At 40.4% G+C, this 16,921-nt stretch overlaps 1 protein-coding gene across 1 annotated transcript; it reads left to right on the top strand.

The window, feature by feature from the left end:
* Nucleotides 1-156: 156 nt before the first annotated feature.
* On the top strand, nucleotides 157-16,857 carry LOC129360793 (sushi repeat-containing protein SRPX2-like). Its single transcript, XM_055031208.1, has 10 exons — nucleotides 157-400; nucleotides 7,227-7,301; nucleotides 7,913-8,104; nucleotides 9,815-9,991; nucleotides 11,740-11,863; nucleotides 11,943-12,064; nucleotides 12,154-12,333; nucleotides 13,518-13,651; nucleotides 13,717-13,838; nucleotides 16,075-16,857. The coding sequence occupies exons 1-10, from the start codon at nucleotides 349-351 to the stop codon at nucleotides 16,253-16,255; spliced, it is 1,359 nt and encodes a 452-aa protein (XP_054887183.1). The 5' UTR covers nucleotides 157-348; the 3' UTR covers nucleotides 16,256-16,857.
* The last annotated feature ends 64 nt before the right edge of the window (nucleotides 16,858-16,921 follow it).

Genomic DNA, 16,921 nt, shown 5'->3' with positions numbered 1-16,921 from the left:
GTTAACGTGTTGGCGTATTTTAATCCTCTCTATGCAGTTTGTGGGGTTAATTGCTCGATTCATCATGTTTAATGCAGCAGAGGGGAGGAAACGTGCGTGCATTGAAGCCGGAGGGCGCCACCTACTGGTTTTACCATATCACTTTACTCACTGAGAAACTTTTCCTCTTCAGGAGCCTCCTTCTGTCCTCATCGGGGTTCTGGCGAACTCAAGATTTTTAAATTATCTTTACCAAACACCTTTGGACACTTTCCCAGATTTGACTTTAGTAATTCTTCTCAAATCTCCCAGGACAAAACAAGAGAATCGCTTTTATTCTCCGCCTGCACAGGAATCGTTGTTACTGCCATGCCAACCAGCCGATGTGCTGCTGCTGCGTTCATCTTATTCTTCTTCTCAGGTGAGTCCAGAAACTACAAAACATCTCAGAGCAGATCTATAACTTTTATATCATTAAGTAAAATTAATGCAAGAACATTTTCAGGACATTTAGTGACAAAAAAATCATTAATTGTATAACAATCTAGTTTATTGCTTAAGTGATTTTTAAATGACATAAATGCTGCTTCAGGCTGAAGATTAGAGAGTTGAACCTCAAATTATTACCCTACTGCCCGATTTCACTACAAGAACCCAAGAACAGTTCGTATTACGTGCAAAAATTTAAAGTACTTAAACTGACAGCAATGCATAACATTATATGCCTCTCATTTACCTTGTAATAAAATTTGGTGCATTAACATTTAGTTTGTAAGAGACTTTAAAACATGTCTTCCAGTGTGTTTAATATACGGTTTAATGCTGTATGTAGGATTTCTGGAGCTCATCTTTCTCCTCTTGCTAGTGGAGCAGGAAAACGCCTCCATCTCAGCAGAAACAACATTTGTATTAGACGCAGATGTGCTGACTGTACAGTGAGCCCATCTTCCTGGCAGGAATGAGGAGCTGCTCCTCAGCGTCCCCCAGCATGCAGCTGGCCAGGCTCCAGTCAGGATGAATTAAACATTAACGCATCGCACACACTTTTAGACTCAAGCGTCTCAATCCTAGACTCAAGCCTTACTGGCTTTGCAGCACATATTTTGTTTCCATTGACATGTTGATTTGTCTTTGGGGTTGGAAGGCCTCCTCACCATCACCCTAATCCACAGATTGTTCACCAGATTCAAGGAGGGTTACTGCCAGGGTTTCAAAATAAAATCTTAAATTTTTTTGATGCCAGATTTGATTTTTTATTTTTATTTTTTTTAATTTTAAATAGAGTATAGTTTCAGAAGTTGTTTTTATTTCTATAATTTGTTCTGGGAGTTGAATCCATGTATGTTTTAGGTTACGAGAATATATTAGCAGAATAAACACATACATTTTCCAGGAAAACGTCTTGAAACTACAAGACAATATTTTTAATGTTTCCAAAAGTTAGGAAGAAAAGAACTTCTGCACATTTTGCATGATTTTGTACTTCCATCTGGGTTTGTACTGCTTCTAAAACCAAGGCCTTAAAACACTAAGATGTTTTTAGGCAATTCTTTAATGTTTTTTGGTGTCTGTAAAATGAGTTGTTTCAAAAACCTTTTTGATGTAACGTCACAAATCAGCAGGCACTGCCCAGTTAGCTAGCAACAAAGCCCAGCCCAATACCTAGCCACCCATGGTGCTCCAGCACCTTTGGTCAGCTGGTTTTACAATGGTTGCTGGACAAGACAAGTGTTTCTACTTCTGCTTTTCAAAGATGTATGGCGGTATAATTGTGCACCTGTTTGCAGCCATTTTCATGGGAGAGTGTAAACGTTGAGTTGGGAGGCGTGGCCAGCAAGACGTCCCAAATCAGCTCCTTATGAGAGGAGATCAAAATAAACGGAACTAACCAGAACAAAATCTTTTAACTACAGATTATTTTCTGGGGATAGAAATGTAATGAACATGTGTTGTAGATCTACCCTAACTTGTTCAGGGAAGCATAATTGGTCACTTTTAAAAATCAGAAATTTCCTGCCAATTGTTTCTTGTTTTATCGGGTTGCGCTGTAGTTAAACTTCCCTCTCTCATCCTCAGGTGCTCCTCTGTGCTCACTGGACAGGTGGTTTAATTACAGCTCTACTCCAATCACTACCAGTTAATTACTGAGGAGCTTCCCCTTCCTTCTCCCTCAGTGGGGCTTCATTTAATCCTGCAAGATGACAGCCACACCTAAAAACTGCCCAGGAGCGCACAGGGACTCAGACGATTGAAAGGACGCTGGTCGTTTCTCTTTGTCATTAGAGAGTGGATTCACAGTGCCACTGTTAGGGTGTTCGGCACCATTTGATCCATGAGGCCCCAGAGCCAGACTCAGGCCAGTAATAAAGGTAAAGCTTCCTCGAACAGGTTAGGACAGGTTTATGAGCATTTTATGCACAGAATCGTTAGATTAAGAAATTTTAGTTCTGTTCATTTAGAGTTCCTTTGTCTTAGGGCCTCTGTCACTTTAAATCCAATTAAACTGGCCTCGCTCCCAAACTCAACTTTTACACTCACACGTGATGAACTATTATCCTATCATGTATCATGTCTGTGAAAAGCATTAGTAGAGCCTCCTGCACAACCACAAGAACACAAAAATGTCATGAAGTGGTGAAGTGGAGATGGTGGTGAGGCAGACGCTGGAGACCCAGGTAGGTGTATGGTGAGTAATTTAATGAAAATAAGTCCAACAAAACAGAGTCAATAAACAATAGTCCGCGGCCAGGCAGCACGGCTGAGCAGAAGCCAGGGCTCACACCGGTAGCAACTGGTCTTAAGGGCGGCACAAAAAAACGACAATCTGACAAACAACGACAAGGACCCGACGAGGAACAAAGGACACAGGAGGGACTAAATACACTGAGGGTAATCAGGAGAACAAGACACACCTGGGAACAATCAAGGGGAAGACAGGACAACGAGGAGAACTCAGGACACAGAAACTCAGAATTAAACACAGAAAAACACAGAACCTGACAGTACCCCCCCTTAAAGGGCGGCTACCAGACGCCCAAAAACAAAATCCGAAACCCAAAAACCAGGGTGGGCGGAGGGGCGACGGAAGGAGGGCCAGAGTCCAGAAAACAAAAAACTACCCACAAAAGGTGGGCGGAAACACAAGGAGGGGCCAAGAGTCCAAAACTAAACAGAAAGAGGGCAGAGGCGTCGAGGGGGGTCCGGTGGGCGTCCTCGGCAGAACCCACAGGGGAGGTCCGGAGGGCGTCCTCGGCGCCCGCGGCAGACCCCACAGGTGAGGTTCGGAGGGCGTCCTCGGCGCCAAGGAGCACTAGGGGGCACAGGAGGAGCACTAGGGGACTCGGGAGGAGCACTAGGGGACTCGGGAGGAGCACTAGGGGACTCGGGAGGAGCACTAGGGGACTCGGGAGGAGCACTAGGGGACTCGGGAGGAGCACTAGGGGACTCGGGAGGAGCACTAGGGGACTCGGGAGGAGCACTAGGGACTCGGGGAGGAGCACTAGGGACTCGGGAGGAGCACTAGGGACTCGGGAGGAGCACTAGGGATCTCGGGAGGCACTAGGATCTCGGGAGGAGCACTAGGGATCTCGGGAGGAGCACTAGGGATCTCGGGAGGAACACTAGGGATCTCGGGAGGAACACTAGGGATCTCGGAAGGAGCAGAGTCCACGGAGGCGGAGCGGAATCCGGCGGAGCAGAGTCCACGGAGGCCGGAGCGGAATCCGGCGGGGCAGGAGCGGGAATCCGGCGGGGCAGGAGCAGGAGCCCGGCGGGGCAGGAACGGCAGCCGGAGCGGGGTCGGCGGCGCAGGAACGGCAGCCGGAGCGGGGTCCGGCGGCGCAGGAACGGCAGCCGGAGCGGGGTCCGGCGGCGCAGGAACGGCAGCCGGAGCGGGGTCCGGCGGCGCAGGAACGGCAGCCGGAGCGGGGTCCGGCGGCGCAGGAACGGCAGCCGGAGCGGGGTCCGGCGGCGCAGGAACGGCAGCCGGAGCGGGGTCCGGCGGAGCAGGACGAGGAGCAGAGGCTGGAGCTGGAGCTGGGCTGGCGGAGCGGATGTCTGGCCTGGGAGGCAGAGGTTTAGCATCCCACGCCGCGAAGGCTGTCTGGCGTATCTCCTCTGCCTCCCGCTGCAGCTCCACCAGCGCGGGGTGCTGGAGACGTGGAACCCAGTAGTCCAGCAGCAGGCCCAGGCGTATGGCGAACCCTAGCCGTCTCAGGGCGAACGTGGACGTGCTCTTTGACTCCTCATACTCCTGGATAGTACGGAGTAGCTCCTCTAAACCCTCTGGGTCCATGCTGAATTCAGCGAGCCTCACCGTATTCTTGGTCGGGTCCTTCTGTCATGAAATGGTGTTGTTTGCGGTGGTGAGGCAGCACGCTGGAGACCCAGGTAGGTGTATGGTGAGTAATTTAATGAAAATAAGTCCAACAAAACACAGAGTCAATAAACAATAGTCCGCGGCAGGCAGCACGGCTGAGCAGAAGCCAGGGCTCACACCGGTAGCAACTGGTCTTAAGGGCGGCACAAAAAAACAACGACAATCTGACAAACAACGACAAGGACCCGACGAGGAACAAAGGACACAGGAGGGACTAAATACACTGAGGGTAATCAGGAGAACAAGACACACCTGGGAACAATCAAGGGGAAGACAGGACAACGAGGAGAACTCAGGACACAGAAACTCAGAATTAAACACAGAAAAACACAGAACCTGACAAAAAAATGGTTTCTGAATGGTAAGATCAAAATCATGAGATTTATATATTTAGCTTGTTTCCAACAGCACACTCTACAAGGAAAAAAAAACAAAACACTGAAAGTCATGAAAAGGTACAGAAGTCAAAAACCAAACATTAGACAGAGAGAAGAGCTTAACAGGCTTTTAGACTAACAAAGTTCACATTCACACTGCGGCCTGAAGTGACCCAAATCTGATTTTTAATTCTTTTTTCTTTGATGCAACTTGAATCTGAGGTTATTATGACAGTCTGAACAACACAGATTGGATGTTTACACCACTAGGATATGTGTTCCTAATCCAATATAAATCAGAGTTTTTAAAATGCGACCTGTGTCTGTAATGCTCAGGTGGCATTCAACCGACCTGAATGTCATTGTTTTCCAGATTCTTAAAACAATTAACTTATATATTGCTACAAATGGCTGGCTGTATTTTAGGCACTTTCTAGAAGCAGTTAAGACCCAAAAGAAGTACAAAATGTGAATTAAAGGATGTGCCGTTTGAATGCCCTCATGGCGCATGCCGCTTTAAGTCTGCTGCTTCTTGAATCTTGCATAGTATCAGATGAGCTGAGCGTTTATTTCCTGTGTGACTAATGCTCTGAGAGGAAGAGGGGGCTGCATTAGCCTGGGGGGAAAGAGAGGAACACAGAGCTCATTATGAGGACAAATGCTGATGACAGCTTTAATCTGAAAGTCTTCTGCTTTTAGAAACAATCTGAGGCATCCTTTTTAAGAAAACATGCTGTTGAAGCGACCTTCGCAGAAAGGAAGTGGAGCAGGAATGAGGCCTGAAACGGGGGAGGAAACTCTGGCATCCAGCTCCAAACATGGAGTCAGACTTTCAAAGGGCATAATGAGCGTGGAACAGCTGCAGAGACGTTAGGATGGCTGCAGAGGGAAATACATGTGGTGTTGTGCAATAAGATACACAATGAGTCTTTAACAGAACACTAAAAATGTGCTGGGTTTCCACATTTGTCATCAGATGACGTATTTTATAACGTTAGGCTGAAGACATCCCAAATGCTTCCCTTTATTCATTCATAGAAGTCTTATTGTTAAAAAGTCAATTCAATTAGTTCACCAAATAAAACTCATTACATTGATTAATTAATGTTTTCAAGCCTGCATTAGATTATTTTCTGCCTACAATGAATAAAACATGTCTAAAATAAAAAAGACACAAGAACAGAGTACAAACATCTGCAAGTCAAATGTTTGCTCTGAGTCTTATGTGGTGTTTGAATGTGTCACCTGCACCTCCAGCTTTTTAAATATTGGATTAAAATGATTGGTTTGTGATTAATTAGTTTTTTATTTTTAAAACGATGTGGACTACTTTTGGTCTAGAAGTAAAGGAAATATAAATAAATAACATTTTAACACATAAATTTGAATCAGTGAGATTTTTCATGAAGGAACAGCAAAAACATAAAACTAAAAAAACACTAAACAGGAAAATGTTTTATTAAAATTACAAATAAGAATGAAACTTAAAAATAAATAAAAACAAAACTACAATATTGAACAAAATATTAAACAAACAAATAAATAACACAAAACTCTCAAAACTAAAAGTAAGAATGAAACAAAAAAAAATGTAATTAAAAACACAAAACATGACAATATTTTATTGAAACTAAAAAGAAATAAATAAAATAACACACAGGAGGTTGCAGATCCCTGAAGTAGCAGATAAAAACTGTGATCATGTCTCAATATGGCTCCAGCTAAGAGAGTAACACCTTAATTTATAATTATTATCGAAGTAAAACTGTGAAGGTAAAATATGAAATTGGTCCGAGGAACCAATTAGCTACAGTTTCTGTGCCAGTGCATATTATCATAAGAAATTGATTTAGATTTTTTATCCACCCTGTTATTCTCTGTGTAAAACCACCCAAGTATATTTAATGCAGGATTAAAGGTTATTTCTTGATAAATTTTATACTAATCTATAAATGTTTGATTTGTGGCTGTATTTTTTGAAGATTTTTAATGCATGCATAGTAAGTAAATATGAAGATTTTCGTGAAACAACTTCCAAACCTAAATTTAATCAATCCTATAATCAAATTAATGGGAGATAATAAAAACTTTTAATCAAGTTAGATAAATAATTTGAAATAACTGATGCACTACAAAATGTAGTGAAATTGAAACTTTTAAAGGTTTTTAGAATCACCATGCAATAAAAACAAAACGCAATGAAATTGTTACACATTGAATGAAGTATTTCTGTTTAGTATTTATATTTGCATCAGTGAGAATGATCTCTGAGCTTTGCACACAGTTTTTCCATCATCCTCCCTGATTTGAAAACCAGACAGTTTCCTCCATTAAAGTTACAGGAAATGAGTCAATTTGAAGGGAAGCGCTTACATGCCCTCATTTTCTGTTCTCCACATGTAATATTCATCTGTGTGACAACTGTTTCACCGACATTCATCTGAATCATTTCAGACATGTTTGAAAATGTGTTTGATGTCTCCACATTTCAGCCGGAGCCACAACAGACTACGACAGCTACAGTGACTTCGTAGAGGAAGACTACGCTCCTCAGCTGGACTACAAAGGTGCAAATGTGAAACACGTGTATGATATTAATAATAATAATAGTAATGATACTTTATCGATCCACTAAAGGGGTGGAATTTAGTTTGTCCCAGCGTTGCACTCAATAACAACAATGATACATAACAATGAGCATATATTGGTAGGACACACATATTGCCCAGTACATTAAATATATAATCAACATTTAAAACGCACTGCTCAAGACTAGTCATATTTAAGACAGCATTATTAAAATATTATTTATTAAAATACACCGCTCTATGCTTTACATATACATATTGAATATTATTAAAGTTTGATGTTTATAATGGTTGTTACATCTGCTGTTCAAAATTGCATCTATTACATCTGGAAGAGGTATAAGTGGCATTAATGTTTTATTTTTTACCATTTTTAAACTTTTTTAAATATAGAAATTGAGTTGAACTTATTAGACAAATTGGCATGAAATATGAATGTTATTGTTTTATGCTGTTTTGTTGCACAGGAATAATTTTGCACATTTTCTAACCTTCATGAGTGACAGAATGAAAACAGAAGACTAAATAATAACAAGAAATCAATTTCTGCTTTTCTTTGTATGTTTTCACTTCTTCTTCTTTGAAAACAGACCCAAACTGGTGTCGCTCTCCACATCTGCCGAATGGCGAGGTGTCGTGCCGGTCCCCTCGCGGCGGGGCCCACAGGGGTTTGCTGGGGACCCGGTGTGAGATGACCTGCGACCGAGGCTACCGGCTGCTGGGCAGACGGTCCATTCAGTGCCTCGCCAACCGCCTCTGGTCCGGGTCGGCTTACTGCCGCAGTACGTGGACACTTTCATTCTTAATTATCTGCAATGAGGCCTGGTTAATTGCTGCTCTGAATATGATCTTTCAGAAAGAAGTCTGTTAACAATTAATCGATTACTAAATAAGTTGAAGATTATTCATCACGATTAATCGTTTCGGCACTATCTTAAAGCAATAAAGCAAAAAGTAAAGGAATAATGTTTTATTTGAACTTAATTAACTTAATTCAGAGCCCTCCACTGGAAATGCTCTGCATGCTGTTTCCGGTGCATGCTAGAGCTCGTCTATTGAATGCTTTAAAAGTCTAACTCTGGATCCTAACATGGATGCAGACGTTAATGAGAAACCAGAGCTGGGAAACAGAAACGGCGCGACCTACAAATAGTTAGTCATGAGTCTGACAGAACAACCTGCGGGGGTTTCAAGGAGGCTTTGTTTAGACATGTGAAGGATGAATTTCAGACATCCAGATGTGGAGAAATAAGAGGAGCATGAATAAGAATTTACACTTCAGATTGTAACAGAGTGAAACTTATCAAACTGCCAAACTGAGATTTGACCAACAAAAACATTATTACATCAGACATCAGTGTGTAATTACACTTTATGTTGGGTTGCTTTTCCTTACATTGTTACATGAGAGCCAGCAAGATGTAATAACAGAAGGTTTTCTCAATGTACTGCTTGAAATGATCATAAAATTAGAATAAGGCTAAAACGATTAATCAGATTAATCGTGATTAATCTATTACTGAAATATTTCTAAGTTAGTAATTAATTAATCATTAACTGGAGAATTCAGACTCTAAGAAGGCCATTTGATTGAGAAACAACATATTTAGATCAGTAATTAAATCAAAACAATTAAATAAAATTATTATTTTCTCATTTAAAAAAGGAATTGAATTATTTATTTGCATTGTTTAATGTCCATCCATTCATTCATATTCTTACACCCTTGGTGCTGGTTCTGATCTCCAGTGAAGGTTTTGGGCGAGAGGCGGGTCGCCCTGGGCGGGTCGCCAGTCTGTCGCACCATCTTTTAATGTATTTGTAGAAAAAAGCTTAAGAGGTTAAATGAAAGTTTGTATAATGTGCCAAATTTGTGTCTGATTAATCGATTAATCGTCAGAATAATTGATAGAGTAATTGATAACTAAAATAATTGTTTGTTAGAATAAATAAACAAGACAAAAATATAATTTCAGAGCTGATTAGAGCTGCTGCAGGAAGAAATAGTATTAATAATATTTTCTGGTTGAAATTTGATCTGTAAATCATACACTTCAAAAACACAAAACCTTATCAAGTATTCCTGGTTTAGGTTCTAGTCCAAGTATCTTAGTATACTTGAAGGAAAACAAAAGGGAGTATCCAGCAAGATATAAGAGCTTGTTTTGAGTCAATAATTTATTAATACTGACAAAAATTTGCTTTTATATTGGCAGATTATTTCACTAAAAACCTGAGAATTTTTTTTTGTTTAAGTAAAATAATCTGCCAGTGGAACTACAACTTTTTCATTAATCCTAAGGATTCTTGACTCAAAACAAGTTCTCATATCTTGCTGAAAAGTCACTTGTCAGTAAATTGTATTTTATTTCAATTGTACAAGATGTTTGCACTAGAACATAAACCAGAAATACTTGGTAAGATTTTGTGTTTTTGCAGTGTAAAAAGGGCCTAAATATGACTGCAGTGAATGTGTCTTGATGTTTCTGCAGGGATTCGTTGCCATGTCCTGCCCCTCATCCCACAGGGCAGATACTCCTGCACTCAGGGCTTCTTTGTGGACTCCAGGTGTGAGTTTACCTGTCGACCCGGCTATCGCATCGAGGGGGAACACTCGCGTACCTGCCTGCACCGCGGTTCGTGGAGCGGCGTGCAGCCGGAGTGTTCAGGTTGGGTTCCTTTAAGATGTTCAAACTTTTAAAAGTCGTTTAGGAAATTCTGTGAAGTGCGGCTTGAACTCTGATCCATTTGTGCTATTGTTTAACTTCCTGAGATTCCTTTCTCAAAACAAGCTCCATATGTGTTTGCTCCCATGGCTTCACAGAAACTGACTAATTTCCTGAGAGGATCCAAACCGCAGCCCTCAGTCACTCTTCATGCTCTACTCCTGAAATAAAAGCTGTCGCCTTTTCCACAAAACGCTTCGTAAAACTTTACATAAATTAAAATGATTATTTAATGAGAAATGTTCAATAATTGTAGCTTTTGATACAAATTTTATAACAGGAGAGCTTATGAGATAACTGTTTAACTTCAGATTGTATTATTTATTTTCTCTGTGTCTGAGCTAAATGACAGACAGTCTTTAACTCGTTGCTTTAACTGCTGTATCTCCCAACATGTGTAGAGTTAGCATGAAACGGCTTTTTAGGACAAAATAACATTTTCCTGGGGAAACTAACTGCAAATAGAGTTTGAGCAGCTTGACAAACTTGTTTCTGGACTGTTGTTTTGACAGAAACATTAGTAAAACATAGAATGATTATGGGGAAAACAATGCGACTTACACAATCACTGCTAATAAATCTAAAGAAGGCTTTTCTGATGACACTTTTAGGAGGAATAATGCTGGCAGAAATTATTTTTTCTCTCTCAATGCTGCCAGAACTGTAATGTTTTTGTCTTTTTTCTCTGACTTTGACACAAAGAGCTTAAATCTGTCCTATGAGTGCTGGTCTACTAGGTCTTCACCATAAAGCCTAATTTTATCAATTCACACACTTTTTCATTACTTTTTTGTCTTTGGTGGACAAAAAAATCCAGGACTGAATTTAGGCTGCATTCTGCTGACTTTATGGCGTATTTCTATTTACTGTCCCTAGCTATAAGCCTGACCACTGCTGGATAGCTGTTAAAATTATATTTGCCAGTTTTTCTTAAAGAAGATCTATTAAGCAAACATCAAAATTTTTTTGGTATTCGAGTTAAAGAACAAACACCCAGACCTTTTCTGGGCAAAAAGTTTAGGTTTTTAATGTCTGGAAATTGAGCCGTTTCAAAACCCTGATTGTTGAGCTACACTCGACGTACACTGCGCCATTAGCTAGTGACCCCCAGCTAGCCCACTCTGTTACCTAGCAACCCAAAAGGAGCTCCAACACTTTTGGTCAGCAGGTTTTACCGCTCTATGCACTGTACAATGACTGCTGGAAAAGATAAGTATGTTATTGTTGAGTTATCATTCAGAAATCACTTGCTGCGTTCTTGTTGGTTGTGCAGGAGGCTCCACTTCTGCTTTTGAGAGATGTACGGTTGTATAATTGTGCATCTATTTGCAGCCGTTTTCACATGCAGGTGTATACATTGGATTGGAGGTTGTTGCCAACAGCAGATTGTTTAAATTTAAAGTGACAAGAGGCCCAAAAACAGCTCAGTCTGAAATAGGCAGAACTGACCAGATTAAAATCTCATCATCTAAGAAAGATTTTGTGGAAAAAATCTAATCAAGATGTTTTGTTTAGCCCATAGAGAAATACTAACCTGTTAAAGGAAGCATAAAAAGTCACCTATGGTAACATGACGAGAGACAAACAGGAAGAACTATTCAAGATGAATAAAAATGCACAGCTGCAGATCTTGCAATAATAGAAGGCATAACTTGTATCTGTTTTTTGTGGTAATCAATATTTCACTTCAGATACCGACCCTCCGAAGATCAGGTGTCCACCATCCAGGCTGAAAGTGGCCGAACCTGGAAAGCTCACCGCCAGAGTGAGCTGGGACCCCCCAGCTGCCACTGACACTGCAGACAAATACCTCAAGTAAAGTGATTTTCTCTTTCCTGCTTCTTCTTCACTTTTAAACAAACACTCGACCGCCTCCTGTCTCTCTGCTGTGCAGTGTGGTGTTAGTGGATCAGCAGCCCGGCTCCGAGTTTAAAGAGGGACTGCATGTCATCAGATACAAGGTGTACGATCAGGCCAGGAACAGAGCTGCCTGCAAGTTTATTGTACGTGTTGAGGGTAAGCGGCCAAGGGTTTTTTTTTTCTCTCATGAAGTGATTCGGGCTGCTTCACATGGAGCTGACAGGCGTTTTTCCACTCGGTCTCAGTGAGAAGGTGTCCAGAGCTGCCGCCGCCGCTGCATGGTTACCTCATCTGCTCGTCTGACGGGAATAACTATGGCGCAGAGTGTGAATACCTCTGCGACGGCGGATATGAGCGCAAGGGAGCGTCTAGCCGAGTCTGCCAGTTCAACCGCAGCTGGAGCGGAGGACCGGCTGAGTGTGTCCGTGAGTAGAGTCACACAAAACACACAGCTGCAGTTTCAAAAGTGTATCAATTTTATAGCATGAATCTTTGGAAAATGTGACTATTTTTGTTTAAAATCTGGATAATGTGTAACTTTCTGAGAAATGATGGAACAAGGTTATCTGACGAGTTTTACATTTTTTCAATTAATACCAGAGACCTTTGAACTTTGATTTGGGATCAGATCATACATGTTTTAAGATGTGTTCTGAGTCTTGTACACTTAGGATGTTTTCACAGCTGATGGTCCGGTGGACTCGGTTAGATTGGGGGACCAAAATTGCAGCATTTGTTACATTTTCAGCTGCTGCCGTATCAAATGGTCCAAACCCTTTGGAAAACCTGTTCCCCTCCTCGCCTGCTTTGGCGCTGCACCAAGAACTACTGAAGGAAATGACAAAACCACAGAAGAAGATATTAGGCGTGACTTCTTTCTTTGGAAAATATAAACAAAAGTTAAGTTGCATCAGATGTCAGTGGTTGTAGAAAGCCGTTGAGAAAAGAACGTGAGCTATTTTTCCCGCTAATGCCAGATTTGTGCATTTGCGTTGGTTGTATTTTCCCAGAATTCCCTGCGCTGTAGTCCTCTTCCTGCTTTTGGGTTGCTCTCTGGTTTGCTTTCATTCCAATATGCATTAAAGGTGCACCACAGTTCACAGACAGACAGCTCTGAAAAACTTCAAGAGCTCTCTGCACTGAACCCCATTGAAAACCTTCTGGTTGTTCCACCAAATATTGATTTCTGAATTCTTCCAGGGATAAAACGTTAGTATTGTTGTTGCTAACTGAATATGAACTTGTTTTCTTTGCATTATCTGAAAGCTCTGCAACTTTTTCATTATTTTGACCATTTCTCATTTTCTGTAAATAAATACTAAATTTTTGCTTGGAATTTAATTTTACTCAAACTTATATATCTATAAAAATTAAAACAAGAGAAGCTGATCATTTTTATATTGTCTCTTCTTTTTTTCATAGCTGTATAGCTATACTGGCTTTTTGCCCTTGAGGGACCCCTGGTGGTGTGGAGGTCCTAAACAGCCTCTGTATCCCAGTGCCTTGGAAAAGCTCAAACATCATGAATCATTTTAAAAGCCTCGGTAGATTTGTGCAAAAATTTTAGTATTTGTGTATTGCAGGTTGTTTATTACTGTTTCTTTTGCAGCAATGGAGTTTAAGTTCAGCGTACAGACAGTCGGCGCTCTCCTGGACCAGTTCTATGAAAAGAGGAGGCTGCTGATCGTGTCGGCGCCCAACATATCCGACACTGACTACCAGCTGCAGAACATCATGATCCAGGTGAGGAACCATCGCACTGTTTTTTGAGTACAGTGTTTAAAAGAACAGGCTCTTCTTGTCCCCAGAAATCTGACTGTGGGTTGGACCTTCGACACGTCACAGTGGTGGAGCTGCTGGGCTCCCCGCCGCGTGAGACGGGACGCATCAAAGAAAATCTGCTGCAGTCGAATGTCATCGAGGGTTTGAGGTGAGACCCATATATGGTTCATTCAGAGAAAATAAACTAATTAAGAAAAAAATATATATCATTACAACTAAGGAGTATTTTCTCTTCACTCTTCAATTTTGATCCTTTTATATCATGTTATAATGTATATTCTTAGAATTTTTTCACAATATTCTTTGACAATAATAATAAAAATTACGATACTTTTCAAAACTATTTTTAACATCAATTAAAATTTATTAAATCAAGACAGGAATTTTGATTTGATGATATCAAAATCGCTAAATCATCAAATTTTGACAATGTTTTTCACATTGATTGCAAAAAAATAAACGATTGTTTATCGTTTATATGTCACAATAAACGATACAGTAAATGCCAAACCTTATCGTTCCCTCATCAATAACGGAAAAAGTAAGAGGTTCTTAAGGAGACAAAGGCCAAATTTAAGGCATCAGAAGTTAAATTATTTCAAACAAGTAAATGTCAGAGAACAACTAAAATAATTAATAAGAAATGAAAAAAAGTATAACAATAATAATCAAACATAAAAATTGTTCATATCCAGATTAAAAAGTAGGAAGAAGACAAAGTTTATTAAACCTCCCTCATGTCACAACTTCTACTATTTCCAGATTACATCTATACAATTAATTTATTATTATGCAGTCTTACTATCTACAGTCTTCTGTAACTCATAAGTACAGCTACATTCATCTTTAATAAAACAACCAGAAGCAAAATCTTTTCCTGTTCTATATAATCCATTGTTTTTCAAGTTAGTTTAGATATATATATATATATATGAAGCATGAAGGTGACACAGTTACTTGATTATGTTGTAAAATGGCACTATGTGTCAGGAAAACTCCTTTAATGTCAAGAAAACACTCTGTTACTCTTATTCATTTTATATTGAGACATCTTCAAAGAAACTTAATTTAAACAAGCTTTGGCCCACTGAGTTAAAAAAAAAAAAAAGGTTCAACTTTTTACCAGAAACACTAAACCCACTAGGAAAACTCCAGGCTCAGACTTCTTTCCAATATCTGTGTAAGTTGAGATTGGAGCTCCTCTCATTCTTTCCAGCCTGGAAAATCTCCAAACATCCAGTCTTTTCCCTGACTCATGAATCCACAGCTTCACAGGACTGAACACAGAGAGTGGTAGTTAAAGGCAAGATGCTGCAGGGTAGGGAATAAAAAGAAAGAGCCAAACTTTGTCCAACATGTCTGGCAGTAGCAGCAGTAACAAAAACATAAACGTAGATGTGCTACAGGTGATATATTATGCTTCCTGGAACATATAGGTTAATATTGGTTGATGGCCTGAACAAAACATCTTCATTACATTTTCTGTGCAAAATAATTCTTAAATAGAGATTTTAGTCTGATCAGTTCATAATGACCTATTTTAAGATATCTTGTCACTTTAAATCCAAATATGCTGCTGCTGGCCACGCCCACTTAACTCAAAGTTTACTCTCACATGTGAAAATGGCTGCAAACAGATATGCAATTATTCATCTACTTCTGCTTTGAAAAGCAGAAGTAGAGCTTACTGCACAACCAACAATAATGCAGCAAAGTGGTTTCTGGACATTAAATCAACAACAAAACACTTGTTGTTTCCAGCAGCCATTGTACAGTGCATACAGTGGTAAAACCAAACGTTTTGGGTTGCTAGGTAACGGGGCTGGGGTTGCTAGGTGACAGTACTGTGCTCATTGAATGTCTCTTAACAGGCTTTTGAAACAGCTCATTTTCCAGACACCAAAAAACATTCATTTGTTTTAAGCGCTTGTCCTGTTTTTGGACGCAGTAGAAACCCAAACAAAAGTACAAAACTGTGCACATGTTTTGTATAACTGGTACCCTTTAAAGCTGCAGTTTGTAACTTCTATAAAAAAATACTAAAGCTAGGAGGAAGGTTGTAGTGCTGTCAATCACACTCGTGTGCGCCTGCTTGTCCAGTCTTACATCTCCCCTTCTGCTGCTGCAGAGCCTGCCATGAATGCTCGGCCAGTTCGTGTAGCCACCCATGATGGCAGATAAACAGTGTTTGTGCTTCTCCACCATTAGCACATTGAACAGGGAGTACACCAGGATGATTGACAGCACTAAGACCCGCCTTCTGGCTCTGATTGTTTGAATTTCATCAGGAACAGTGCGTTTAAACAATAGTGGCATAGTGAGGAGGTAGAAGGAAACTGAACTCTGTTGCTGTTGTTAATTGCTTGTATTGTTTCCGTCTCCAGGCAAGCATTCAGAATCTCCCGATTCTACTTCAGCATGGTCCTGCTGGACAAGCTGGGCATCGACCGAGAGCGCTTCATCGTCCCGGTGTCGTCAGAGGAGCTGTTCTCCTACATAGACAGTTTCCTGCTGGAGGAGGAGGAACGGGAGAGGCTGGAGCTGCACAGAGACTTCTGCGACTAATTTATGGAGGCTCTCCGGCTGCCATGGCAACATGTTTATTAGACGAGATGCAGACGGACAACCAATCAGAAACCAGGTTCAGGGGATTAAAGCAGCTCCTCATGTTTAAATGGGGTCGTTACACAAGACTGAAGTGCTGGCACTGTTTGTTCAATATAAAACCAACATCTGGGGCAGGAATTTATCTTTACATCAATTCTGTTCTAATTTATAATGAAATACATTTTTATAGCAAGAAATCTAGAATAATCTATTCTGCTTTGATGTCCAACTATTAAATCCCAGACTTAAAAATCTGGTTTACCAGTAAATGATGCTTTAGAAGAGGGGAAATGACCAGGTGGACATAGGGATGCAAGTTGTTGATTAATGAATTTAAAGTTGACTAATCTTATCAATTGACTAATGATTACTTGATATCTTACTTAATTACCTTACTTTTTCCTGCTTATCTCTTCATTTAATTCCTTCTCTTTTCACATTTTTAAAGGAACGGCCATCTTAGTTTTCTATCAAGATGTCTACTGTCTTTCTAGAACATAAATGGCAAAATTTTGTAGAAAATTATTTTGTATCACATGTATTAAATATTGACAGAAAAAAACCAGAAAATGTTTTTCTCACATTATTAAAGTTAGACATATTTTTTAAAAAACAAAAAAACTT

The sequence above is a fragment of the Poeciliopsis prolifica genome, unplaced genomic scaffold (assembly GCF_027474105.1).
Source record: "Poeciliopsis prolifica strain line A6 unplaced genomic scaffold, Auburn_PproV2 SCAFFOLD006, whole genome shotgun sequence".
Classification (NCBI taxonomy): Eukaryota; Metazoa; Chordata; class Actinopteri; order Cyprinodontiformes; family Poeciliidae; genus Poeciliopsis; species Poeciliopsis prolifica.
Note: the sequence above shows the minus strand (reverse complement) of the source record. Positions and strands in the feature narration are given on the sequence as shown.

Excerpts from the sequence above, each read along its gene's own strand:
- LOC129360793 (XM_055031208.1), top strand. The coding sequence starts at position 349 with ATGCCAACCAGCCGATGTGCTGCTGCTGCGTTCATCTTATTCTTCTTC. Across the intron at positions 9,992-11,739 it reads CGTGCAGCCGGAGTGTTCAG|ATACCGACCCTCCGAAGATC; the intron begins GTTGGGTTCCTT and ends ATTTCACTTCAG. Across the intron at positions 13,652-13,716 it reads TGCAGAACATCATGATCCAG|AAATCTGACTGTGGGTTGGA; the intron begins GTGAGGAACCAT and ends TCTTGTCCCCAG.